The 27,331-nt window shown below is 42.6% G+C and overlaps 1 protein-coding gene across 3 annotated transcripts in view; it reads right to left on the bottom strand.

Annotated features, from left to right (window-relative positions):
• LOC139199894 (multiple epidermal growth factor-like domains protein 11) overlaps positions 1–27,331 on the bottom strand; it is a 111,103-nt gene that overhangs the window by 13,678 nt on the left and 70,094 nt on the right. For all 3 annotated transcript variants that reach the window (XM_070829094.1, XM_070829101.1, XM_070829110.1), the window contains exons 10-14: positions 19,470–19,590; positions 17,301–17,464; positions 16,001–16,103; positions 9,592–9,738; positions 5,594–5,728 (exon numbers count right to left, since the gene is read on the bottom strand). In XM_070829094.1, the coding sequence (XP_070685195.1) occupies positions 5,594–5,728; positions 9,592–9,738; positions 16,001–16,103; positions 17,301–17,464; positions 19,470–19,590 (670 nt within the window). The remainder of the gene's footprint in view (positions 1–5,593; positions 5,729–9,591; positions 9,739–16,000; positions 16,104–17,300; positions 17,465–19,469; positions 19,591–27,331) is intronic.

The raw sequence follows: 27,331 nt of genomic DNA, 5'->3' as shown, positions 1-27,331 counted from the left end.
CCTGGAACAATTTCTGCTCCAAACTGTTGCTTGCTAGAAAGCTAACGCTATGCTAGCAAGATTCAACATAAATAACACTGTGTGCTTGACAACCAGAAAAAACTAATGAATGGTCATGTGTAACGTTACTGTCACTGCGGCCTGAAGCAGCGAGCTTCTCAAGATCACGGACAAAAGCTCCAGATCACAGGCTCGCTCCCTCGAGCAGCGATCATCAATGTGTGAACTGTTCTAGGAAGCGATCGGAGGGCGATCGATTGATCCAAAGCCTCAGTGGGGTCAGAGGGGGATCGGTCTACTTCCTGCAGCTTGTGGTGTTCAGGGGATGAGACACTCACTGTTGGAAATAAGCGTTAGCTTGGTGAGGCGTCACGACCAACTGTAAACAGAGGCTCTGACTGTGTCACTGTTGCTATGGTTACAGTGTGTGACACTGTGTAACTGTTGCTATGGTTACAGTGTGTAATTGTTTCCGCTGCATGCAAAACGTTGTCCTGATCACCTTTAATGTGGACGTGTTCCTCTGGGCCTTGTCAGAACAACCTAATTGCATTTTTATATTTTGGAACAATTTTCGCCTTATTATAGATAAAAAAATTATTTAATTGATTAAATATTTATAAATAACTAATCAAAGAGGACCTCTGGAACGAGCCGGAGCTCATAAATTGTATTCAGTTAATTCACAGAGATCCTTGCATGAACTGGAAAGTCACTAAAGAACTGACGTATGCAGATGTCCTTCATTTTTGTCCCTTGTAAACCTCCAAGTCGAGCAAGATTCATGCAGCTGATCTGGGACCTGCTGTCCTGTCGAGAGGACGTCCAGAGCTTTCTAGTGATGTAACACACACGAGGTGGCAGCCAGCAGAGCACATCCTCTGTCTTTGCAAAATGACGGGAAATTAAAAAACATTTCATTTCAGTTAAGAGATCTAAGTGATTCAAATTCTAGATATTGTGTTCAAGGATCTTGGGTTTATTTATGAGAGTCTCAACTATATTATGTTAAAATTTATATTCTAAGTCTTTCAAAATCTTCATTTTAACCCTTAATATCCTCTGTGGGGGTCAGTGGGACTCACCTCTTCTCAACTATTTTCCAGACTTGAGGAAAGATTTAGTTAAAAAATAGCTGAGGAAGATATCGAGTTGTCAGTAGAGCAGTAGGTTTGTAATTGTTTTATATTGGTTTCCAAAATTCATCAAAGGAGAAAGGATTGATAAGTTAAAGTATAGTTTTATCATTACCAAACCAGCCACAAGGGACGAGTTAGAAACAATAAACATTTCTGAGGAAATCTGTTTCTTACATCTCAGTTAGTTAAATTCTTAAAACTAATATTAAAATATACTCATCTGAGGGATTCCTGAATTTCAAACAAACCTAATTTATTGCAAATATGGCTCCTATTTGCATGCCACAGTTCCCCATTTAGTATTCAGCTCCTCTCCCTTGGGGAGTCCTTCAAGGAGCCATCCTCGGCCCTGTCATGTTTTCCCCTACATCTGCTCCTCTTAGGGCCCGTCATTAAAAGGTACGACTTCCTATTCCACCGTTATGCAGACGACACTCAACTATACCTGCCTTAAAGTCGGAAAGATGCCCACTTAATACCTTTGTTGTACTGACTTGAGGGTATTAAATCTTTGATAGCTTTAAAGTTTTTACACTTCAAAGTAAAACTGAGGTTCTGAAATTGGGTCCCAGCTGTGCTGCCCCCCCCCTTTACGAACCCGTCCTCCTTGAATCCATATTCAGCACCCACTGTAAGAAATCTGTGTGATAATGGACTTTAAACTGGATAAACAGACAAACTCAGTGATCAAATGCAGCTTTTTCCAACTGAGGCTTTTAGCTAAAGTCAAGTCTTTCTTTGTTTTAGTGCTTTTAAGACCGACTGGATTACTGTAACGTCCTCTATGTTGGTGTCAGCCAGGCCGCCGTCAAACGCCTGAATGCAGCAGCTTGTCTTTGAGCAGGAACATGCAAGCGTTAACACATTTCTCCCGTCCTGGCCTCCCTTCATTGACTTTCCGTCTATTTTAGGATTAATCTTAAGATTTTACGGTTTGCCTCCAAATCACTAAATGGCCTCCAACCTCTCTCTGACCTCTGATAACCTCACAACCCATCAGCATCTTCTGGTTGTCCCACGATCGAGGGTGAAGTTCAGGGGAGATTGTGCTTTTGCAGTTGTAGCCATTAAAATGTGGAAGGAGTTGCCTCTGCATGTTAGGCTGCCCTTACACTGCCTGTTTTTAAAAACACAATCTTATTCCTTGGCTTTTAAAATCAGTATGAAAGCTTTTATTTTTCTCTCTGTCCTGTTTTTATTGCCGTTATTTTGTGTTTTTTTTGTAAACTTCCTGTTTTTTCTTTAGGTTTTTGCTGTGCTAATTGTGCAGTCAACTGCTGCTGCTTTTAAATGTGTTGATAATATAAAGTTGGATTGGATTTAAAAACTGCAATTCACTGGAATGGGTTTGGTTATTTCAACCTGTCTGTCCACAGTAGTTTCATGTCTGAACTAAAGTGATTCAATGTAGAAATCTCAGCGTGCAGAAACCTTTTTTTTTCTTCCCCCCCATCAGTTTACACCCGAACACACACGGCGGGCTGTTTTCATCGGAGACGCAACAGATCCTTTGAGGCTTCGCCCGTCGATAACATCATTAGCTCGCACAAAAGGGTATCAAACATGGAGAGAACGAGGACGGAGTGGGACCGGCTCTTTAGGCGTTAAAAGCTCCCGAGCCGGACATCTGATTTATGAAGGCTCGCCCAGTTATCTATGGGCCTGCTCAAAGATGCAGCGGCCAGCAGAATGGCTAATGTAGGACAGGGCATAACTAAGGCCGTCTTCATGTTTAATGATGATGAATATTTCAGAGCACACTCCTCCGCTGTCTCTATTTAAAATCTGACTTGGCAACGAACTTTGGGCCGAATGCCTGCATAGGAGAATTAACACCTGTTTAACCTGCAGAGGAGCTGAACCATACTGAAATAATGATGTACAGGAGGAACTGACAAAAACATTATTCAGATAAAATTAAGGTGTTGTTAAAAAAAGGAACGTTAGATTTTTGTTTTTTATCACATTACTGACTTCTTTTTTTTTTTTTTAAATGAAATGAAGACATTCAAGGGCTTTGCTTTGGGGCTTCAATTCTAAACCTAAAGTTAATATGATTTATCCAAAAAATAAATAGATAAAGATAATAAAATCCTGCAACAACTTTCTACAAGTGTTGCCACGCTGTGTGAGACGAGTCTATAAATATGTCGGTCACAATCTGTGTCAGGCTGTTCGGAATCAACTTTTCAGGGACGTTAGATTGTGCGAAGGACTGCATGTGTGGGGAAGCAAAAAAATTTAAATTATCAAAAGAGGACCGTCACCCGGCTGCACTGCTGTCAGGCTCTGACCACAGTTTTTATAATTCAAAAGCCCAATATTCTGCTCATTTTTGAGTTCTTGGAGTGTTTTTGGAGGTCCTGCTCGAGCAGATTTATATGGTTTAACGCTCAAAAAGAAGATTTCTCTCATCGTAGACGTGGCTGCTGCAGATGTTTCCAGCCTTGTTTTAGAAGAACAGAAACAATCTGGTGCTTCGCTCTCGCCTCCGACGTCTTCGTGTTAGCGGGAGCTGATGTTAGCGAGGAAAAAAACAATGGCGGAGGTGGATTCAAGAGGTTTTCAGTGGACGGGGACAGATCCCCTTATGACAAATCTACAGGGAGCATTAAGCTGAAGTGATTAACAGGATGTACCTGAATAACAGATCTCATTATTATACTACATAAAGGAGTACATAGGTGTGTGTGTGCTTTAGAATATAAGGGGCAGATTTGAGCCAAAATCAATATGATGTGCATTTGCGTATCCTGGTTACACTGTCGGGAACACCGTTGCTAGGCAACGCTGCTTGGCAACATGGCTGCCAAATCATCGCTGTTGGTGTTTAAACGCCACCAAAGCTAATAGCTTAGCTAGCTAGCAGGTGGGTAAGGCCACGTTAACGCAGCAAACGTATCTTCATTTTTCTCAGATGTACAATTACAAAGAAAAACTATATATTATATTCACACATCATTCACCGAATAATCAACTCCCATCCAACACGTCATTCACACGTCACAACTTCTGAAGTTGTGAAGAGATGGTGTGCATATGGACTTTGTTGTGAACACATTTAACACGACAGACGGAGGAAAAAGGTCTCAGGTAGCATTGTTTGTTCTGTTATGTCAACTGTCAATTAACACTGTTAGCTTTGTTAGCACTGTTAACTCTGTTCGCACTGATAGCTGTTAGCATTGTTAGCTCAGCTATATCTCTGTTAACACTATTAGTTCTGTTATCTCTGTCAACAATGTTAAGGATTAAAGGAATTCTGATTCTGATTAATTCTGTTATCTCTGTTAACGATGTTAACATTGTTAGCACCGTTAGGTCTGTTAGCACTGTTAGCTTTGTTAGCACTGTTAGCACTGTTTGCTCTGTTGGAACTGTTAGCTCTTAGCATTGTTAGCTGAGTTATATCTCTGTTAACACTATTAGCTGTGTTATCTTTGTTAACAGTGTTAGCTTTGTTAGCACCGTTAGGTCTGTTAGCACTGTTAGCTTTGTTAGCACTGTTTGCTCTGTTGGAACTGTTAGCTCTTAGCATTGTTAGCTATTGTTGTTGTTAACTATTAGCTCTGTTATCTCTGTTAACAATGTTAGCTTTGTTAGCACCGTTAGGTCTGTTAGCTTTGTTAGCACTGTTAGCTCTTAGCATTGTTTGCTCAGTTATCTCTTAACACTTTGCTCTGCTAATCTCTGTTAACAATGTTAGCTTTGTTAGCACTTTTAGCACTGTTTGCTCTGTTAACGTTAGCTCTGTTATCTATGTTTACAATGCTAGCTCTGTTTGTAGGACCTTGTTCTGTTATCTCCATTAGCTTTGTTTGTACTGTAATACTATTAGCTTTGTTAGCATTATTTGCTCTGTTAGCACAGTTTTATTTTTCTGTTAGCAGGTCTGTGTTTTTGATGGTAGAGCAGTCGTCTGTTAATATAAAGATTTTCATTTCAGATTTTGGCTTTTGCACATCTTTATCTACTGACATTATGCTAACAGACAACTTCTAATCGTGGTAAATAGGTTTATCTTTAATGTTGCAAAACTGTTTTGAGTGTGAAAATGACAAAGTGCTGTACTGAAGCTAAAGAGCTGAAACAGACAAATTAAGTTGGGCTCAGCTACTTTCCAGGTTAATATTTTTTATGTTATAAAACTGCTTTGAGGGTGTAAAAATGTCAAGGAGCTGACCTGGAACAAGCGTGTCACACTTTTCATTTCTCTTTCTTCACATTTTCATCAACCATATTCAGGAAACTTTCTTGTGAAACATATTGAAGGTTTTATTCAGCTGAAATTTTGCATTGATGAGGAGTGCAAAAGGTTGCGTCTCTCATTGCAAGGATATCACAATACATGGAGCCAAAAAAACCCAACAGTGTGTCCTTAAAGAGGACACACAAACACAAGGGAAGCAGCTGCACCTTTCTGAAAAGCGGGACTGAAGAAACCCACGACTGACCTTGATTACAGAGAGAGCCGAAGAAGCCGGAGAGACATTCACAATGGCCGCTGACGTGGTGGCACGCCCCATCGCTGTGGATACACTGAGGACACGACTGGCTGCACCGATGGCCGTAGAAACCAGGCGAACATGCTGCACACACACACACACACACACACACACACACTTCTGTTAGGAGGATGAGGGTGGACAGTGTGTGTGTTTGTGTGTGTGATGGAGAGAAAAGTCCATTTCCAAGTCGAAGGGAAACTTCTGATTAGTTCTTTGATTAGTTCTTTGATCATTTTAATAATGGATTTCATGGTTCGCTTAGTCCCAATTTAAGCTGTAACTCCACATATATGAAAGCTCAACATCAGCAGCGTCCACCATACCTATATATTTGTGTGTGTGTGTGAGCGAAAGTGTGTCCATGAACGTGTTCGCCTGCCGTCTTCCTCCTCGGGGGTCGACCTGTTGGCTGGATGAGCTTTGCTTTGTTTTCCTCCCTCATACGTCTTCCTAAGGCCTTTAATTTGCTTTAATTGATGTTACTCTAAGTGAAGAGACAAGCTGGTGCAGGCTGGTCTTCCGCTTCTCTCACGCTACAGGATTTTCCTAATTAAGATAATTGCCTAAACTGTGAACTGAGAGCCCTTAAATTTATCACTCTGATGCAGGGAGAGGCAGAGGGAAACTGGTGTGTGTTGCACAGCGTATACACACATCAGCAGAGAGGCACTCTCGGTGTATTCACACTGCAAGCATCAACAAGTAGCATCAGCTTTATTTCACAGAGGCTGTATATTAAGTGACTTACAGCTCTTGCTTTAATCAAATTTAAAAAAATAAACCTTCATACATCTGACTGGACACATGCATTACTCTGCTGGTGTTGCCATCTCTCAGTATTTATGATAATTGTGATATTTAAGAATTAAAACTGCACACATTTTCTCCAGCTTGTTGTCGGCCTGTTTGAGTGTAATGATAGACTCTATAAAAGAAGTGGACGTATCTTCCTGGTCTGAACAGTGAAGCCTTAAAGCTGCACTCTCTCTAATGTCCAGCAGGGGGCGACTCCACCGGCTCCAAACAGAAGTCTAATTGGATGGAAGTCTGTGAGAACATTTTCCTGATGAGTTTCTGGTCTCAGTCGCTAGTTTACAGTCTTCTTCAGCACAGCAGGACGTTCATTTAAATCAATCAAGGTCCCATTTAGAGGAAAACCTTGTGACGAACCAATCAGAGGAGGCCTTAAGGAATTAACTGGCTCCAAAAAACAAGATGGCAACGCTCATGAAGCCAAACTCTGGGCTTCAAAACAGATAATCATTGTGTGGCTATGTCCACTTTTCATTTTCATTAATATTTCAAATTTTCTGTAGACATCGCGATAATCACGTGGCAAAAATCTCATACGGCGACATGAAACCTAAGATTTCTAAATAAAATGGAGACGAGAAATAAGCTGTGCAACTGCAGGATGCTTGACTGTGCAACACTTCTCGCTCTTATTAGGTTTAAACAGTGGTGAGTAAACAAAAACAGCACTCAGAAGTATCATTAATTTAACCATCATTATCATTAATTATACCGACTCAAGGAGAGTTAAAAGTAGCTATGCTAACAACAAACACATGCAGAACTTGATTAATGTCAAAATAGGTGCTGTTACAGCCACTGGAAAATCTATCTGTGCTGCTGATTTCATTGCCAAAGCACTGAGCAGAAAGTTTTCTGCGACACAGCTTCTCTTAGAGGCAGAATTTATTGAAGAAAGCCGTGAAGGACATGACAATATGTTATTGTCTGGGTTCTTCCTTTAACACTTATCTCAGTTTTCCATCCTTTCCACCGTACAGTGTTTGTGTGTGTGTGTGTGTGCAGTAAGTCAGACTGTTTATTGTCCCTGATGCTTCGAACGCTTTGTGTTTGTGCACAGATGGGTCGAAGATTAAAAAACTAACCTTTCAACCTTTTTCGCAGTTAATTCATTAACGTTTATTAGCTGCAGCTGATCTAATCTGCCGCCGGTGACGCCATCTTAACCAGCGGCAGTCAGCTAAAAGTGAGAAACCACTTCCTCCACAGCGTCTTCTCCATTGATCTTTTCTTCTAGAATAAAGCGAGCAGAGATAAAAGGTTCGATAACAGATATTCTGCTGTCCGGGACCCAAAACGGAGCCGGCTATCGGAACCATCAGCTATTTACGCAGTCGGACCTCCACAGTCGTTTGAGCCTTAATGAAGTTAATTTAATGTAAAATAGATAAGAGGCTGATTGGCTCAATCAAAGGCATCAAACTATTATCATCATTTGGGCCTAAAAAGTTGTTTTTAATGATATTATTTCTAATTGATGCTAACTAATTAGCATGTACGCTAACTGCTGCAGTATGACGCTACTTTTCTAACTTTTCTCCAAACATTTTGAAAGGAAATTGTACTTTTTACCCCATTATGATCATTTATTGGATGTAATTTTCAAGTTATTAATTAAGATTAAGATTTTCCATTTACAAATGAGAGCTGACAGGTTTCCTGGAGAGCTGGAGTTATTTTTATTTATTATTTTTTAGCACCATGGAGCAATGCTTTACAGTGTGACTGTTAAATCAGGTGACATCTACTGTTCACTTGGCTGTGAGACAGACAACAACAGACACTAACATGAGATAACATAAAGACTTGTTCATTAGTGGAGAGCAGCATGTAGGAAACGTGACTTTCCTTGTGTTTGGAAACTTTTATCTCAAAGAAATCAACTCCTAACAAACTCTGGAAAGTTTTTTTTTTCCAGCTCAGAGACGCATCACATTGCAGCAAATTTCATTTCATATCAAAGAGTATTACAGAGCTTTTCTCAACATGTAAAGAAAGACGTAATAGCCCAAGTGATGTGAAAGTTCACAAAGTAAATCACTGCTCCTTCATTTGAGGGATTTTCATTATTGATGCTGCGCTGCCACAGCCTGACAGGTACCATTCTTCACAAACACGACTTTGACGCTCAAATGTGTTTGAAAAATAATTTGTCGGCAGTGGCGGGTAAAATCATCAGACCATCCGCCACTTTGGGAAAACACACAATAGAGAGACACATTTAATGCGGTTAGGGGAGATCAGACGGAGCTGAAAAACGCTCACAACTGCTCTAAAAAAAAAAGGATTGTAACCAGGAACCATGAATAAAAAGGCACACATGTTACCGTATCAACACTCGCCACCGCACCAATCAACTTTCGTCCTATATCTTGATTGATTAGCTCGCTACAATAGGTGGGTTTTCCACAACAGGCAGAAACGTTTCCCAAATTAATACATGAAACTGACAGAAGAGTCAGATTTCATTGTTTTCTATTTAGAGACACGACTGGCGCTCTTTTAACTGCATCATCTCGCTGTGCCTCCTTCTTCTTCTGTGGTTGTATAAAGGTTTTCTAGCTGGATTATTTGGCGCCACCTACTGCTGATGTCGATGATACCGACTCCTGATAATCACATAACGATGGCGGACGCAAGCAAGCGTTAATTTGCCTTTGCTTTTGTTGATTTTCTCCAAATCCAGTTAGAATTTGTGTTAAATTTGAATAGAAACCTGCCTCGTTTTCCAAATATTAAAGGTCTCATATTCTGCAAAAAGCACGTTTTAATGTCTTTTAACAGAAATATGTGACGCCAGTGTGTCCAGAGGCTGCAAAACTCTGGACTCTCTCAAGACCCTGTTTCAGTAAATGTCTCGCTATTTAGATTTGGCTCCCTTCATGATAACATGAGAGTAATAATGTGTTTTTTGAACATCAGCGTTTAAAACTGTTGTAGTTGCACCTCCACATGCACGAACTAGTAAATGAGCAGAAATGTGGAAAAAACAGACATCAGCAGACAACAAGAAACCAAAGTATGGACTGATGTTACACTGCAGCTACGAGTGCAGAAGTACAGTGTGTGTAAGCTGAAGTGTGTGTGTGTGTGTGTGTGTGTGTGTGTGTGTGTGAGAGATGTTTCTTTACTTCTTCTGCAGTTGGTGCCGCGGTAGCCGGGAGCGCACACACAGGTGCCGTCCTCGGGGGAGCAGGAGCCTCGGTTCTCGCAGGTGCAGCTGTAGGAGCAGTTGGGTCCCCAGCGTCCCTCCTCACACACACTGTCGCAGTGGACACCTGCACAACACACACACACACACACACACACACTTTCAGTCTATGGTAAAAGCAAAAAGGCTTTGTTCTCAGCTGGCCAGCTTCTGGGCTGAGTGAAGTCAAACCGACGTCCCCGACGCTGCTTCCAAAGTTTCAGATGTGTCACTTAAACTTGAAAAAGGATGATGCAAAAAAAAAAGGGGGAGGTGGGTGAGGGAACATTAGCAAAAGGCATTTAAAGCAACTACTCAGACATCGAGCTAGCAGGACGAATGGTTCTCATAGAGGAACACATTTTAGTTTTCTTATCGTCAACAAATGCTGTGAAAAGACAAAAAACTATATTATATGTGTATTATGTCGTAGGACGGTCCCAGCTCTGATATAATATAATATAATATAATATAATATAATATAATATAATATAATAGTGTTATTTACATCCACTGAGACCAAAGAGAAAAAAGTTTAATAATGAGATAAAAAAAAAACATAATTTCAGTAATTGTGGAAGTATGAAAGACTTTTTTTACAAGTATATTGTTGGTTTTTTATAACAGATCTCTCGTTCTGGTGCCTAAATTAACCAAACTGATAACTGGAAATAATAATACCACATAAAAAAAAAAAAAAAAAAAGCTAACGCAGGACTGAAACTCTCCGGGGAGAAAGTTCTGTACTTGACGAACGAGTTTCAGTTTGTACGAACAACCATTTTTAGGCAAAAACCTAAACTCCCCCAAAAATTCTGCCCCGGACTTTTGGCCCTTTAATCATTTGCTGAAGTGTCTCCTTCTTTCATCAGTCTTGCATGTGTGTGTGTGTGTGTGTGTGTGTGTGTGTGTGTGAGTGTGTGTCCAGAGAGGCAGCAGTCTGTCTGCACAAAAGCTGGCTTGCAGAACGGATCAGAGCTCTCGCTGCTCACTGGGGACAGTCTGGAGACCGCGGCGCCCCAGAGACCAACATTACATTGATTCTTAGTTACACTCAGCCACACACACACACACACACAGGAATAAGCTCAGCATGGCGTCTAAATATAGAGGCAGACAGACAGAGGGGCAAGACAGACACACAGACCGAGTAAGAATAGTGCATGTGCAAATACAGTATACGTCTCCCCTCTTCCTGTCTGCAGCTCATTAGAAACTTCCTTTGACACAGAATATGAGAGAATATCTGAGTGGGGCACAGGCGGCCATTATAACTCAATTAATAAACTACCTCTGAGCCACAAAGTGGGTGGAAATCAGACGCTGTGTTCATTAGGCTGTGAAGTCATAACAAAGAGAGGTGGAGGATGAGGAAGGTGGGGACGGGATGTGAAGCAGAAGAAGAAGAAGAAGGCCAAATGTGAAGCTTTGGCAGCGCTGACACCTAACATTTGTTTCCCAAGCGGCGGCAGCATTGATAGAAAGTTTGAAAAATGTGATTTGACACAAACATGAATGCTTCTGACCCCAGTTCAGCTCACATGACGCTCACAGCACTGACAGACAGCGTAAAGGTTGTATGTCCCAGTTGCATTACACACCAATTCTTTCTGAGTTTTAAGCGTTTAAACTTCAGTATTGTTGCAGTTCAGAAGATCCAAACACAGAATCACCAGACAGAGGCTTTACTGGGGGGGTGGAAGCAGAGAAACGTACAGTCAAAAACCATAAATCCAGGCAAGCAAGTAGAGATACAAGACGTCAGGCAGAGAAACGAGTCAGAAATCCAGGAGATCACACAAATGAAGCAGAAAAAAACAGCAAGAACGATCTGGCAAAGGAGCAGACGAACTGACCGGAGTGAACGCAGAGGACTAATGAGCTGAGGCGGGGCAGAGTGAGCAGGCAGGCAGGTGAAACAGGGGGAGGTGCAGTGGGTGTGGACGGTAAACTGGGGGGGAAAAAGCTGGCAGGTGCTGACTGGAAGATAAGCAGAGTTGTGTGAGCAGGAGGGCGGGATTTAGGGGCAGGAAGCTCCAGCAGCGTCCACGACAAGTGTACTCAAAGATGTCAGTGTGCAGGCTGAACACCGCCATCCCACGGTGCAGCGCTCCAAAATACAAATAAGAAAAACAGGAGGGACACGCTCACACTTGCAAAAGTGCTGAAACACGTGACGAGACACCAGAAACATTTGGCTTAATGTTTGTTCATTTTCCAGTTGGGAAGAGAAGGTTTCTAATGCTGGTGTTTGATCTTATTTCCTGCTTTTCTTGAAGTTTTATAATAGTAATTCTATAAATACTACACTGTATATACTCAGCTGTGGTACATAACACCCTTCACCCTTCAAGCTGCGAGTGCACTCCTCCACCATCGTTGGATGGTTGAGCAGCTTTGGAAACTCAGTTGGAGTTTTGAAGCTTCAAATTTGGCTTCATGGCCGTCGCCATCTTGGTTTTTTGTGGAGCCAGAAGTGACGTTCACTCTACGGCGCCTGCGTCTGATTGATTAGAGTCGTAAAGCCTCCCCTGCTTCCTACCTTGAATCCTGCAACTGCATTTCTAATTTCTCGATCTGCATTTTATTTAGAAAACTACTTTAGTGGACAATCAGGAGAAAGTTTATAACAGTGTTTTTTCCAGTGAGCGTAGTAGCGCTGTCACGATATTAGATATTAGATAATCTATAGAGAATATGAAATAATAACAATATTAATCAGGTATGTTCATCTTTACTGTGCATTTTGTCTCTTTTTTTGGCAAATTAATTGCCCTCATTGTAATTTATGGTCCTATTCAGAGTAGAATAGACTACTAACTAACCACATGCAGTCTTTGTGGCACGAACGTCACTTCTGGCTCCAAAAAAACCAAGATGGCGTTTCCCGTAATGCTAAACTAAAGGCCTCAAAGCGGCGGACCCTTCTTATATACAGTGTAGGCTCTATTCCCATCTTGGCAGTGACTTTGTAGGTAATTTGCAAGCAGAAAAAAATCACTTTATGTTTAGTGGAAACACACCTTAACACAGGGCTGATTTTGTTTCTGAGCCCCGGTAGTCTAAAGTTTACTACGTCCCTAAATTTGTTTCAGCAGCATAAGAGATAAATATCTGACAGGGATGCTCCGACAGAACGACAGCTCAGTTAAGTGTTTCTCTGCTCTCTTGTGGGTGAAGCTGAATGAAAAGCAATTACAGCCTGTGCTGTTTAATGTAGTCTTATTGGGTTTTTTCACCCACTGGGAACATAAAGCAACACAGCAGAAGTCTTTAGCAGAACACGAGGGCTTGGCACTACAGAGGTTTAAGCTGATACACACAGAATTTTTACTTTAGCTTTATTAAAACACTCCTATTATCTCACAGGACTAATTATCAGTCATCAATTATTAACTGTGGAGACGCACCGGTTTTAGATCAACAAAAGCGCTTCATGTTTCTTCACTTCTGCAGACCAAAGTTTTGGTCTAAACTTTGATGTAAATATTCATCAGTGTATTGAAGTTTCCACCAATGTCAATTCATTACCAGCTCTCCCTCTGGCAGTGAATTAAAACGCTCTTTCCATATTCATCAGCCCTCATATCGATCATTGCTTATCACGGCTTTCCTGATCCACACAGAAAAAAAAGGGCAGAGCTTCGACAATTATTAAAGTAAACAAAAGATCTTAAAAAATGTCTCATAAAAAACAAATGGGACGCAACAGTCTGAGAGCAAAGCCGGGCCTTCTCACTTGAAAGGTGCTTTATCCACGAGGAACTCTTGTGAAGCTGAATTATTGAAGAGCTGGGCTGTCAGACTCATCCAAGCTTGAGTCTCCATCAGTTTTAGAATTATGGGTTTGAATTTTTTTTCGTGTATCATATTGATTTGTTGTCTCCAGCTCTTGCCACGGTGTCGCCGGCGACGCCTCCCTGCCCTCTCTGTTCGGCCTCACTCTCTCTTCTCTTCTCCCTCAGAGTGTGTCTGTTCTGCTGTTTTCCAAAGCTGCTTCACCTCTAAGCCCCCAATTCAGCGGCTGGACGTGGCTCATGAAGGTGCGGCCTCCAGAGGACCCAGACGCCAGACTAAAGGGCAACTGCACCCGCAGCGTTGTTGAAGCGTTTCTCGAGTGTTTTAGATGAAGAGAAAATATTCTCTTTATCCAAAGCTGGAGGTTATGCGCTCATGTTAAAGGGAGGGCTTGTGAGAATTGGACTTAGTTGAAATTCTGGGCAGCATGTGGTTTGCAGTTTGAATCTGGGAAGTTTGCACGTTCTCCCCGTGCTTGCGTGGGTTCCCTCCGGGTGATCCGGCTTCCTCCCACACTCCAAACACATGCAGGTTAATTGGTGACTCTAAATTGCCCGTAGGTCTGAGTCAGAGCGTCCACGGGGCGCCCCTGGGATTGGCTCCAGCCCCACCGCGACAGTTAAGGAAAAACAGTGTAGACAAAGGATGGATGGGTTGAAATTCTCATAACAGCCTGAGAGAAAATGAGATAGTGTGATAAAAAAATAAAAAAACAATCTGGTGTTTGTTCGGCTGGAATAAACCGACCTGCCCGTCTACCTGCGTGCACTCGTAGCGTATGACCGAGGTCTTCCACAAGGCTAAAGCTAGGCAAGCTGGTCGCACAAGAGCGGCGGAGAAAGTGTGGCAGCTCTGTGACTCCTGCTGAGCTGCTGCTCAGCGACAGACTGTCGTTTAAGTGAGCTAACAGCAACAAAGCTCAGTGAGCAGGAACTCTGAGCCAAAGCTCACGTTAAGTTGATGACAGCCTACGATTACGGCATTCAGCAGACTCGTTCATCGTCAGCTGTTGTACGACGGTCTTCTCGTCACTTTCATGGCGTTGTCCTCCGACAGTAACGTTAGTTCACGTGTTGTGGGGGAGTGGCTTTGGAGGACAGCCTGGAGGAAGGGGGTGGGATAGTTCTCAGGTGGATACTTTCAAAATCAGCAAATGTTGCTAGTTTTTCCTGACGTCGGGGTCTTTAAATCGGTGTTGATGGAAGTTCTGCTGCTGCTGCAGAATCTGTTGTTCTTCCAGGTCACCAGCACATATTTGACATGGAGGAACTTCAGGCTATTTCAGCTTGGATTTCTAGTCTCCACCTGAGGGAATCTGGGGGCTCTAGATGTTGTCAAACATAAAACTTCCATGTTGTTTTTGCTTGTATTGCAAACTAGCTGCATTTCCCACAATGACAATGGCATCGCAAATTATAATGGCAGAGGAGGTTATGGACATTTTACAGTGTTTGGCTGACTCAGGTGTTCAGCTGTATGTATTGGAGCCAGAGTACACAGCTGAGGAAATGCAGACGGTGCTGCGGCTGCTTTCACCGTGTGAGGGGACATCGCTGGCGGGGCTGATCCACAACCTGAGCTGCCGACGGCAAACAGCAACTGGTGGCGTCTTTGTTCAAACTCCAACGGCAAACAGAAAATTAATCATTCTGCTGACTTCGCCAAACCCCAAGAGAGCGTCAGAGGCCTGCGTGTCATGAATCCAGGCTTCTGTTTGCCTTTTTTCCTCTGCTGGTCTTATTTTGAATCTCTTGACTGGATGTCAGTCAGTCAATCGATGGTGCCGCTGCTGAGCAGAAAAACGGCCGTAAATGTTTATAAACTGGCACCAGAGAGAGAAATGGGCCGTAAGTTTGACGAGAGCTTGACAGCTTGTGTTGCCTCAATAATGCAGAATAACTGAATCCTTAAAAATGAATGTTCCTCATTAACACGACAGACACGTGTTGCCGTGGACTAAAGTCTGGCTGTGTCAGTTATCAATCATGCACAACAGCCTCAACTTCAGCTACATCTTCAAATATTCACTGTTTAATCGGTGCCTACATGGACTGGAGCCGTCCTGGAAACCATTTTTCTGTCACTATAGCAGCATGGAGGCGTTCGTTGCTTCAAATGACAACATTTATCATCAACACTGATTGGACAGCCACATAAAACATGGTGAAATGTCGCTTTAACATCATTTTCATTCAATACAAATTGGGGTCATGTCATTTGTCCGTCTACAGGAGCGGTTACACGTCCAATTTATCAAATATTACAATCCACACTGACCTTGAGTGACGCACGCTTAGATGAGGCGCCGCATTACATCTAACTAAAGATAGACGCAGGGAACGATGAGGAAGTTACCTGCTTGTTTTCCTCTTTGGATGCTCTTATCTGCTCCGGCACATTATCCTTGTTGATGCTAATTTCTGAAAAACTTCTTTATACTCGTGCGAGTCTGTGGCCGCGTTCGGGCCCTCGTTCATTCCTGTTGCCAGAAGCCCAAACTGGGAGAGACAGGGTGCTTATCAGCCCCAGACCGACGCTGCATCATATCTCACCTGTCCAACCTGCGAGACAGCGACAGAAGCCGGTCACAGGATCACAGCCGTCAGCGTTGGCACAGTCACATCTTTCACTGCAGTCCAGCCCGTACGATCCCTCCTGACAACAGCGAGACACCAGACATGAACACTTAAAACCACAGGGCATGCTAATCAACTATATACTGTGCAACGTACTGGAGAAGTAGTGTTTGTATTGACTGATTGATTATTTTTGTGTCGTGCACAGAATGGGACCAGCCCCCTCATGAGTTTACAAGACGCCTGAATCACAGTTGCAGTGTTAAAGCTTTTACATACTAATCATTTAGTCTAAAACGAGCTTGGCAGAGAAAATCTGCAATAAAAAAAACTTCCCTTCCTAAAACATAACTCAAGTTTTTTTTCATCATCCAGCCAAAAGAAATAAGCAAAAATGCATTTTTTACTAAAAATAACATCTCTGGAGTCCTGGTAAGATGTAAAGCCAGACAATAAAATCAACCTGCAGCTCACATAAACACAGTCTGTCCTCTTTTGGAGTGCCATTAAACCCTCTAGTCTCTACAGTCTGTATAGAAGAAGTGGACGTGGCCACTGTGACGTCACCCACTGGTTTGTGAACCGCCGTTTTGAGGCCTCGAGTTTGGCTTTACGGGTGTCGCCATTTTGTTTTTTTTGGAGCCAGAAGTGATGCTCATTTCACAAAGCCCCGCCTCTGATTGGTCAGTGAGCAGCTAGCCCCGCCCTTAATCCCTCCTCCCCTCTTCCTGGTCTATTTTCCTCTAAATTGGAGCATAATTTACTAAATGAACATCCTGCTGTGTTGAAGGTAAGAAGCCTTTATTGTCATTATATACAAGATACAAAAAAAATTTGGTGTGCCCACAACCAATCTTAATAAGACAATAAGTAAACTAGAGACTGAGACCAGAAACTCATCAGGAAAATGTTCACTGAGCTGATAAATTACTTTCTCATTGACTTCCATCCAATCAGACTTCTGTGTGGAGCCAGTGGAGTCGCCCCCTGCTGGACATTAGAGAGGACGCAGCTTTAAGGCTCTTCAGCATCGGCTTCACTGCTCAGAGCCAGAAGCTACGTCCACTTCCTTTATAGTCTGTGTCCTGAGGACATCTTTAGTTTAAATGACTCTTCAAGTAAAGTTCTACACCAAAGTTCTTCTTCATGAGAGAAGAAGTTCCCTTAACTCTTGAATATTTCAAAGTAGTCTGTTCTGGAAAATGAACGTATATCATGACCCCCCCCTCTGCTTTCTCTCAGGTGAGAGGACCGATTCCTTCCCCCGACCACTCACAGGACACGGGGCGTCGCAGTATTCGTCTCTCCAGCCCGCCGAGCAGGTGCAGGTTCCATTGACGGGGTCGCAGGCCGCTCCGTTGACGCACTGACACGTCTGATTGCAGCTCAGCCCCCAGGCGCCGCTGGAGCAGGGGATGGAGCAGTCGACACCCTGCCAACCTGGACGGAGACGCAGCCCACGGCCAATTAACACAAACACTTATCGCAGCTCGCAGGCACCTGCAGGCAGCTTGTAAATCTGCTTCTAAAACAACACACAAGTTTACTTATTTACTTAAAGTATCACTTAATTGTTGGTTCTGGCTTATTTTCATCGTGTGGTCCATCGTTACATCGTTAATAATCTCTAAGCGCTGTAGGACACTGGAGCAGGACGTGATCATTTTACTGTTTACATTTGCTTTTCTTTTTTTTCTGAATAAACCTGCAGGTTTATTCTGTTTCCAGACCTGTTTGACTTATTTTTTATCAGTGCTGAAAGATTCCCAGATCTCAGGACCTAACTAAGCTAAGCCTTTGAATTTAAATAAAATATTTCACTGGAGTTGTGAGTGTCCTGGTTTTGCCTCTTTTCTTTAACACCAGCAGAAGCAGCATGTAATTGTCAGAAATCCTTTTGATATGCAGACCAGCCTGCAAAGCTGTCAGAGTCCTAATAAAGCACATGGACCTGTAAAGATGATCAGATGTTTGCTTTACAAGCAACAAGAACGTTATAATAACACGGACAACATAAGCCGGCCTGAGCGTTTCCTTCCCGTAGCTCTAAAAGAGAGAAGGATGAAAGGGTTTATGGGGTGACGACAGACACCCACTTGTTCCAGCCAAAGCTCTCAGGCCCCTGGCCAATGCACTCGGCCTCAGATGTCTCTCCGCTTTAATTACCCATGTTCCCCACGAGGTGCAGTGACGCATGAATATTTAAAGATGCTGATATTGAGAGATATTAAGGAAGTGAAGCGGACAGCAAAATACGAAACATGAAGAAGTTCTGGAGATGGTTGTGTTGGGTTCTTTCACAGTTTTTGGGTGGTCGGTGTAGTTTTGTCGGCTGGGAGGATGAAATGTTAATGTAACCTCACAGTTACTGATACAGACAACTGAACAGGGCGAGGAGAGCAGCGCTGCAACCAATAATTATTCTCATTATCGATCATTTGCTCATTATTTTATCCATTAGCTGGATTATCCCTTTGGTCTAAAAACCTCTCTCCTTTTTTCCACTGAATCAAATTTCTGGTTCTGTCTCAGCAGAAGCACAAACCCAGAAGTTTTTCACTTTACGCTGAAACTAGGGGATGTTTGGCACTTTTGCTTTAAAAATGAACTAAACAATTTTCAAAATAGCTGCTGATTATTTGCTGATGATCCACTGATTGATTGACGAGCAAATCATTTCAGCTCTAAAAGAGAAAATAAGAAAGATTCTGCTGCCAGAGCTCATCGCACCCACTCTAGTAAAAACTTTAAACCCCAACAGAAGCGTCCCAGAAGGGCTCGGTGCTCCGCTAAAGATACGCAACTGGTCCATTTTTGACGTATATTCGTATATTCCACCACCTCATAAGACCATGAAGGACCAGAGGTTCATCCTGGATGTGGAGAAACACTTTGACTTTAGCTGCAGCACAACAAAGCAGGAAGTACATCCAAGAAGACAGAAGAAGAAACGCAGCCTGTTTGATCCTGTTAGAAACACATTTAAAGCAGCAGAAGAAGAAGAAACGCAGCCTGTTTGATCCTGTTAGAAACACATTTAAAGCAGCAGAAGAAGAAGAAACGCAGCCTGTTTGATCCTGTTAGAAACACATTTAAAGCAGCAGAAGAAGAAGAAACGCAGCCTGTTTGATCCTGTTAGAAACACGAAAATCACATGAAAATTAACCAAATCAAGAAAAGTCAACTAATTAGCGAGTCAAAACACGTCTGAAGTTGCATTTAAAGCCATGTGGAGGACGGAGAAAACCCAAACTGCAGCTGGGAGGCGGCGCAGACGTCATCTTCCACAGAGGAGACTGACAAACTGAGAGCAAAGCTGACCACAGCTTTTTCTCATTTTGATTACAGGGCTTCTACTAAGTATTTCTACACGTGTGTTTGTGCTACTTTATGAATGAATGATCTCTAACGGTGTAATGGACCACAGAGCTGAGAAAAAACAAACCTTCTCTGCAGATGCAGGAGCCGTCGACGTGCGAGCAGGAGATCTCGTTGTGGCAGGAACACGACGAGGTGCAGTTGGTCCCGTAAAGGCCTGGAGGACAGCTGATGGAGCAGTCGTCTCCCTGGACACAACGGACGGAAACCACAATCAGCCATAATGTACAGTCACACTGTCCAAACAAGGGCACATCATCATGAAACAAGACAGCATTTTAAAATGACTGCAATCGTTTCTTAGAAAATTCTATAATTAATAAACGACAAACATTTAAGCTTCATCGGCGTCGACCTGTGTGACCAAATACAATCACATGACACAACAAAGGGGCCGATGAAAGTGTACGAACATGCTCCCACTCACTAAACAGTGCAACTACATTCATCCTCTGGCGTTTTATTTGAATGCGAAATTCATGCACAATATCTTTGCGGCCGACAAGGACAAACACACACAGCACAATGACCCACAACATTTCTATGCTGCAGCTACAGAAACACTTAACAGGAACAAACACAGAAACGATGGGACTGAATATATTATCTGAATCATTTAGTTTTTTCTCCTTTTTTTAAAAAAAAAGTAAACTATCTATTAAATCCTGAAGTGGCGGTGAAGGCAAAAGGACAAAGCAGGAATCTCATTGTGCGGCAAAACTTTATTTTTTCCAGCTGGATTTCTCCACATGAGAACGAGACCCATTTGGACTCAGTCTTTTCTAACAGCACTAAACTACTGACTGACCCAAACACTACTGGACCCAGAAATTAGTTCAGAGATCTGATTTGACCTGATAAACAGGCCTGGTGATTAAAATTCCTACTAAAACGTTGTTTTACTGTAAAGAACATTTATCATGTCAGATATAATGTACTGCCCTCCTGTCTTACTGTATGTAATGTTTAATAATGTTGATATCTTTTTATTTCATTCTCTAGTAACTCAGTTTGCTGCTGTTCTTCGTCCACAGTTTGCACGAAGGAGAAAAGAGGTGTCTCAAATTTTGTTTTTAACATCCATCCATGGTTATTCTTCCTCTCCTCCTGATCTCCGATGCTGCTGCACCTTTTTCCCTCCTGACTTTCACTTGTAATTTGACCCTAATGTTCAGCTAATCATCACATGAGCCAGCTGTGCACTTCTCTGCTGCGTGCCGTCCTCTAACCATAAGCAGACGTGGACCTGATCTTAATATGTGGACCTGAGCCTGGACAGGTCCCTGGTTGGGTCTCAGGTCCAGGTCGACTGATGAAAAACTCTAAAAACACGTTTCTGAGGCTGCAGCATGATTCTTGTTGGTCACTGTGATACAAAACCGTCCACAATGACACAGAAACAGTAGAATCTGTGGTGTGTTCAGGACACTCCTCTCTTCTTTGTGTGGTGTTCAGTTTAAGGACTTCTGCTTCCTGTTTTATTTTGTCGAACTCTTCTCTTGTTCCGCTTTACTTCCTGTGGTTTTCTGCTCCTCCTGCTCGTCACGTGTCGTCACCTGTTCTCTCGTTAGTTCAGCTTGTGTTTTAGTTCTGGATTCTCTCTTTTTCTTTTGGCTTGTTTAGTTTCTTACTTTCTGTTTATTTGTCCTGCTGCCTGCCTCCTTTTGTCTCGTCATGTCCTGTAACCTACCGTGACAAGTGAGGATTACTGAAATTAACTGTTTTACAGCCTGCTAATTAAATAAAGGTAGGGTGCAGGTGTGTTCTGTAGGTGCAGTGTGTTAATAAGGCTCCACAGGACTCCACCACCTGACTGAAGGCTTTAGAGTTTTACCTCTAACTTGACTGACAGTGAATCTTCACCACCATCTCTCCCTCTTGCAGCCCAAACTCCAGGGACACTTGCTCAGAGTTCAACTTTAAATTTATTACAAGCCCACGAATACATTAAACCTGATGGCGGAGTTGCAGAAAACAAGCGCATGTATTATGGAGGAGAGAGACGATCACCACTGATGGCGTCCCTGCAGAGAAACATGATGTCTGCTGCTTTCCAATCAATAGAGGACATATTCAGAGCGGCCAGGAGGACAGCTTGGCATTAGCAGGATGTCTAACCTCATTCTGCTCTGTTAGCATGCTGTGAAAGCAAGCTGCACACAACCTGAACCTCCAGCACGCTGTCGCATTGATCAGGACCTTCAACATATAAACTGTGCTAATTAAAGCTGCCTGCTTCCAACCTGCTGCCTTTAAATCGCTATTAATCTAATATTCACAAAGCCAGCCAAATGTGCAAAGACAGGAGAAGAGAGGAGCCTTATTAAAAAGTTGGTGAATTAAGGACTTTTTTAAAAAAATAAAAAGCTTAATAAATAATAAATAACGTGTGTGTGGGCCCAATAAGGAAAATCCCCACAATTTCCCAGGGGAAGTGGGAGTTTTAACAAGTGACTGCTGGAATAATAAACGTGTGGATCGATGGGTCCTGATATCTATCATGCAATTATCTATCAAAGAGCTTTATCATCCTGTTGTTTTTTAATTTTTAAAACATTTTTCTTATCTCAAATTCAAAATCAGAGCCAATAAATAATGAATATACTTTTTTTTTTTTTTTTCTCCTTAAGACTGTATTCAATAAAATCTAATTAAAAAAAAAAGTCTGAATCAATAAAAGTGAGCGATGACTTCATTCTTCATCATTATGGGGAGAAAATCACGTTAATTACATGCTGGTCGGTGGATCGGAGGAGTGTTATGAGGCCGTTAGGGGATACTGTACGGTGCTCTCTCATCCTTTTGGTAGTAATGCAGGTGTGAATGTGTGCAACAGCAAAACTAATTAAACTAAATCATTTTCATGTGCGCAGGACTTCCTGTTTCCCGCCAGCGGTAACAAAGTCTGACGGAGGTCACTGGGACGCGTTTGGTCAGAGAGGAAGTGGGAGGATGGAGGAAGTTAGAACTACAAATGGCTGACTTTGTGGCTCATTGGCAGGGGTTGGCAAGCTAACGGCTATCGCTATCTTAGGATAGACACAGTGAAATAAGCAATAAAGAGTGAAGTATGGAACAATATAAAGAGTGCGTCGCATCCTGCAGCCCAAGAACTGAGACTAAACCTTCACTCGATGGAGGAAGCTGCAGGACTTCAGAGGGTTCTTTTACTTTATTATTACACTGCGCTGGTGAATACTTGATTCTGATTGGTCAGTTACGATACTCTACTGGAAGATGACTTTGCAAAGTGTAGGAATTACAGAGAAGACATTAACTGCTGTTTCAAATGTGTCCAGTGTTCAGCTCCAGATACCTGTGACGACACTGTGATCAATAAGTCGTGATGCACATGTGTGGATGATAAACTGAGGCATAATATTAAGACATTTCAGGTCGTCCGTCATGTTTTGCTCATTAAATGTGAACATTTTCTGAATGTATTTGTGCTTTTCTGCACTAAAACAAAGGGAAAAATTTGGAGTTGTCGTTATTTAAAGGTTATTACGCTGTGATTTTACTGGTCCGGCCCTCTGGAGATCAAATCGGGCCCCTGGACTAAAATGAGTTTGACCCCCCCTGCTCCACGGTGTGTTATCGCTGTTATTTCTAGACGTCTGCTGTGTGACAGCCGGAGCAAGACAATCATCTATAAATCGACAGAATTGTTTTGAAGTCAGTCTTTTGTGTGAAGTCATTGATTTCTTCTGTATGAAGCCTGTAATAAACGCACAGCGAGTCCTGAACCACCTTGTTGGAGTTTGTTTTTAGCAACAATGAGCTGCTGCTCGCTGCACATCGTCTCTTACTGACGTAACACAGTCTGCCACATGTTTACACTGTTGTTTCTGGCTTTGGAGAGTCGCCACGCTGCTAACAAACAGAACTACGACTAGTTTCCAACCACAAAGTGGGACTGAAGGCGGCTACACGGTTTAGAGGCCTGTTGACCCACCGCACATAAAAAAGGACTTGATCTTATTTTGAATGGTTTCAGTCTGACGCCACAGATGATCATTAAATGCATGTGACTCCTCAGTCTAAACAGGAAAGACAGTAATAATAATAAACTGTATCCTCTTCATACTGGAGGGTATCCCCATCCTCGTGTTTCACTTGCCTGACCTGAACCTTCACCGCAGATAATCGCACCCTAACCCCAACTTTCACCATAACGTGTGGCCATGTGAAGGCAGGGTGGTATTTGGGAGTTAAAAGGTCTTCACCTGACAAAACTGATTTAGAGTTGGGTGGTTTGAGGTCCCTCGGCGGCTCGCAGCGCTCTGATCTGCGGCTTTGTTTGCTTTCTGTGCATCAAAGTGTTCTGCTTCTACGCCGAGTTTTCACCGCATTTGATCCGATTTCTTTCACTTTTTGAAAATAAAAATCTAAGATCCTCACTTTGGAAGTCGGCTGGCTCGACATGACACCCAGTTATACACGTACAAACATACATTTTCAGACTCATTCAGAGCTTCCCACCAAATTAAAATGTGTCCTTGAGGTCTAGCAAACTCCGTGAATGCATTTCCTCCGATCCATTGTTGTAACTCCCCGTGTTACTTCTCCACTGCTCTGCTCAAGGTCAAAAACTCAGAGTTAATTTAGAGGCACAGGAGTTAATCTCACGTTTCCAGAAAGAGTCCTAAACTGTGCCGATCATGACGATGATGCAGCAGCAGAGATATCTTCAGGTCACATTTTCTGATTTAGAGACTGAAAACAAACTACAGTAGTTCTCTCTTTACTGAAACAGTTGCTCCTGATGTGACACATCAGTGTTTCTCTGCTGATTTCCAGCCTCGGCTCAGAGCTACACGTTTACAGACGTCCATCGATCCGTCCAAAGTGGTGACAATACCACATATAAATTCAGTTTAAAGCTGGTTTCTTGTCCGCACAGTGGCACACACACAGAGTACCGAGTTTACCTCTGCAGCATAAATTCCCTTTAAATCAATAACGCTCCGCCGAGAGCAACATCTATCTGAATTTAGCTGCCATAAACCAAACGGACATTCGTCTGCAGCGCTCATCCTACTTTCATCTGCAGAAAATCCCTGATGTTCTCAGTCCAATTATCAAAGTCCCTGTCATCTCCCGGCTCCTAGGTGTCTCATCTCTGCTCACAGTCACTGCGAGATCAGTCAACACACCAGGGGGGCCGGGCCACAGAGCCTCCCCCATTTACTGCTTCACAAACCAGCCAAAACACACACACACACACACACACACACACACACACACCTACATCTACCTTTAATATAAACTCCTCCGTGGCCTAAATCTATCTAGAGTCCTATATTGACCTTCAAATCCACTTTCTTGCCTCTACAATCATTTACCTTTAATCCTGATTCTACTTTTAACTCTAAACCCAATTTTTTTTAACCTTTCTTTACTGCTCAGTAGTTATTCCTAATTGTGAGTATATGGGTCGAATTCACATTGATTTACATTAAAAGTTTGGGAGAACACATGGAGGCAAATTTCTCTGTTGATTACATGGAAATAAAAATGCAATCAAACATATTCTGGGTTCAAAATGTACAGAAAGTTTGGGAATTGGCTGCAACGTAATCCTTTGGAGCAAAATATGGAAAGTATCAGAAAGACCAGTGACTCCTGTGTTCTGCAAGGTAAAATTACTGTTTTTGTCAATGGAGTCTGGTGGCTTTGAGGACAGCGGAATAAACAACATTAACCTGCAAAACATAGGAGCTGCTGATCTGCCCACTGCTCACCACTTAGTTTGTGTTATTGTGTGAGTTTGGTGTTTATTTATATTTGTGTCACAGACAATAACACAAACAAACTAGCCCATTGAGGCCGCACAAGCGAGGTAAAATCACTGTTTTTCTGAATGGAGTCTGGTGTGTGTGTAGCTGTTATATTGTGCTACTCAAACCCACCAGACTCCTTTGACAAAAATAGCAATTTTACCCTGTAGAACACGTCAGTGGCTGAACTACTGCAGCCTGGATCACTTGGTTTGTTTGTGTTACACAAATATTGTGTTGGATCCAAATTAACCCTTTAAAACATCAAAGTCACATAATAACTCAGACAATTTCAGTGATGGAGACAGAGTAAGAACAGCAACTCTCATGTAAAATCCCTGTTTTAGTGAATGTAGTCTGGTGTGTGTGCAGAGAGCGATATAACATGTTTGTGGTTAAACCAAAAGGATCTTCCAGGTCTCTCTCTGTAGGGATCCTTTCCATTATGCTGTCACACACTTAGAATAACACTCTGAGCCTGTCAGTGGATCAAACAAGCTCTTTTAGTGGATCTACTTTCTCATAATAATAGCTAAGCAAGGATACAGTACACACACACACACAGGCTGAAGCTGCACCTTGTTACAGAGATCTAGATAAAGTGTTGAATCCACTCCCACCCACATTCATATTACTGCTTTCATACACACACCCCCTTCTCTCCTTTAGGTTGACCTATATCGTGGGGTTTGCACCTGCGGTAGCCTTCCTCCATTACAGCACACGTAACCCTACGACCAAACCTGCCGAGTCAACAGCACCTGATAAATGAACTTCTAGAGCATGTTCTGCACCTGCTGCAGGGCCTGCACACGTATGGAACGTATGGAGCAGCTTTTCCTGCTTCGCTCCACTCTTAAATCTTAAAGAGCTTCTATTACAGTCGTATACTGTGCTGTATATATGACATTTGTTACCGTCATTTCTATATTTCTTTTTTCTTTAGTCTCGTTTTTCTTGATCAGAAATTATATTTCCTTGTTGCTCTTTTAAATGTCAGCCCATAAATTTGTGGCATTCACAGATGTGTCTTTGTTGTTGGGTGGGATGTCTTCCACAAGCCCTCAGAGGACTTTTTCATCCCACCTGTGCATTTTTTTTTAATCGTATATTTCTGCATTTTGCTTTATTCTATTAAAAGAACCATTGCAGTATCTTTACTGACACAGCAAAGACACGTTTAAGCTTCAGGATGAGCGACTCCAGCGGTCTTTCAGGTGTAAATACACATTTTTCTCTGCTTGACTATTGTTCTGAGCATTTAAATATCTGTTTGTTCTATATTTGAATCATTGCCATTGAAGCTGCTCTGCCTGTGATATTTGCTTTGTGCACCTACAGCTGCTGCAGTGTGTTTGGGCAGATGTCGAGGAGCCGGACGTTATCTCTTTGGTTGATTCATTAGGTCTCCTGTCTAACGGGGCTTCAGCAGCAGGCAGAGAAAACTGTGCTGCTCTTCCCTCGCAAAAGAAAGGTAAGCAGTTAAAATGTCATTTAAGCACCGCGCTCTGTCTGCAGCAGTATTTTCCAACCTTTCTGGCCTGTGACCATTTAAAATGAAACGACTGCATGTCTGTGTGTGACCCCTCCTGATGGGCTGCCTGATCCAGGAATATTACCCAGTACGGACTATAAGTCAGAGATTAGAAAAGAGTCTGAAATAGAGATGATTTCATGTCTGTGTCTCCCACCAGCTTCCTCAGCACAAAGTGTAATGTGCCACTGAGCCCCATGTGTGAACAGAGCGACGTCTGGAGGATTCACAGCGAGCGAGGGAGGGAGGGGGGGGAGGGGGGCGTGTTGATGGCGTTTCTATAATCTGACAGACACAAAACCGAACAGAATATGAAACATCGGTGCTCTTTACTCCAATCTTTTGTTGATACTGTAGCGTTGAGTCTTCATTACAGACTGCTTATAAGAAGTGGACGTAGCATCCGTTGGACTGTGGACTTTGAAGCCCACAGTTTGGCTTCACGGGCGTCGCCATCTTGGTTTTTTGGAGCCAGAGGTGACCGTCCTCTGATTGGTTAGTGAGCAGGTAACTGTATTTGTACCTGGACGCCTAAACCACACACAGTGTTTCCTGTAGGTCTCCAGCTGTTTGCTACATACGTGAAACTCCAGACAATGTTCACAGCGAACACTT

Source organism: Pempheris klunzingeri, chromosome 1 (assembly GCF_042242105.1).
Source record: "Pempheris klunzingeri isolate RE-2024b chromosome 1, fPemKlu1.hap1, whole genome shotgun sequence".
In the NCBI taxonomy this organism is placed as follows: domain Eukaryota; kingdom Metazoa; phylum Chordata; class Actinopteri; order Acropomatiformes; family Pempheridae; genus Pempheris; species Pempheris klunzingeri.
This window is presented reverse-complemented; position numbering and strand designations above follow the sequence as displayed.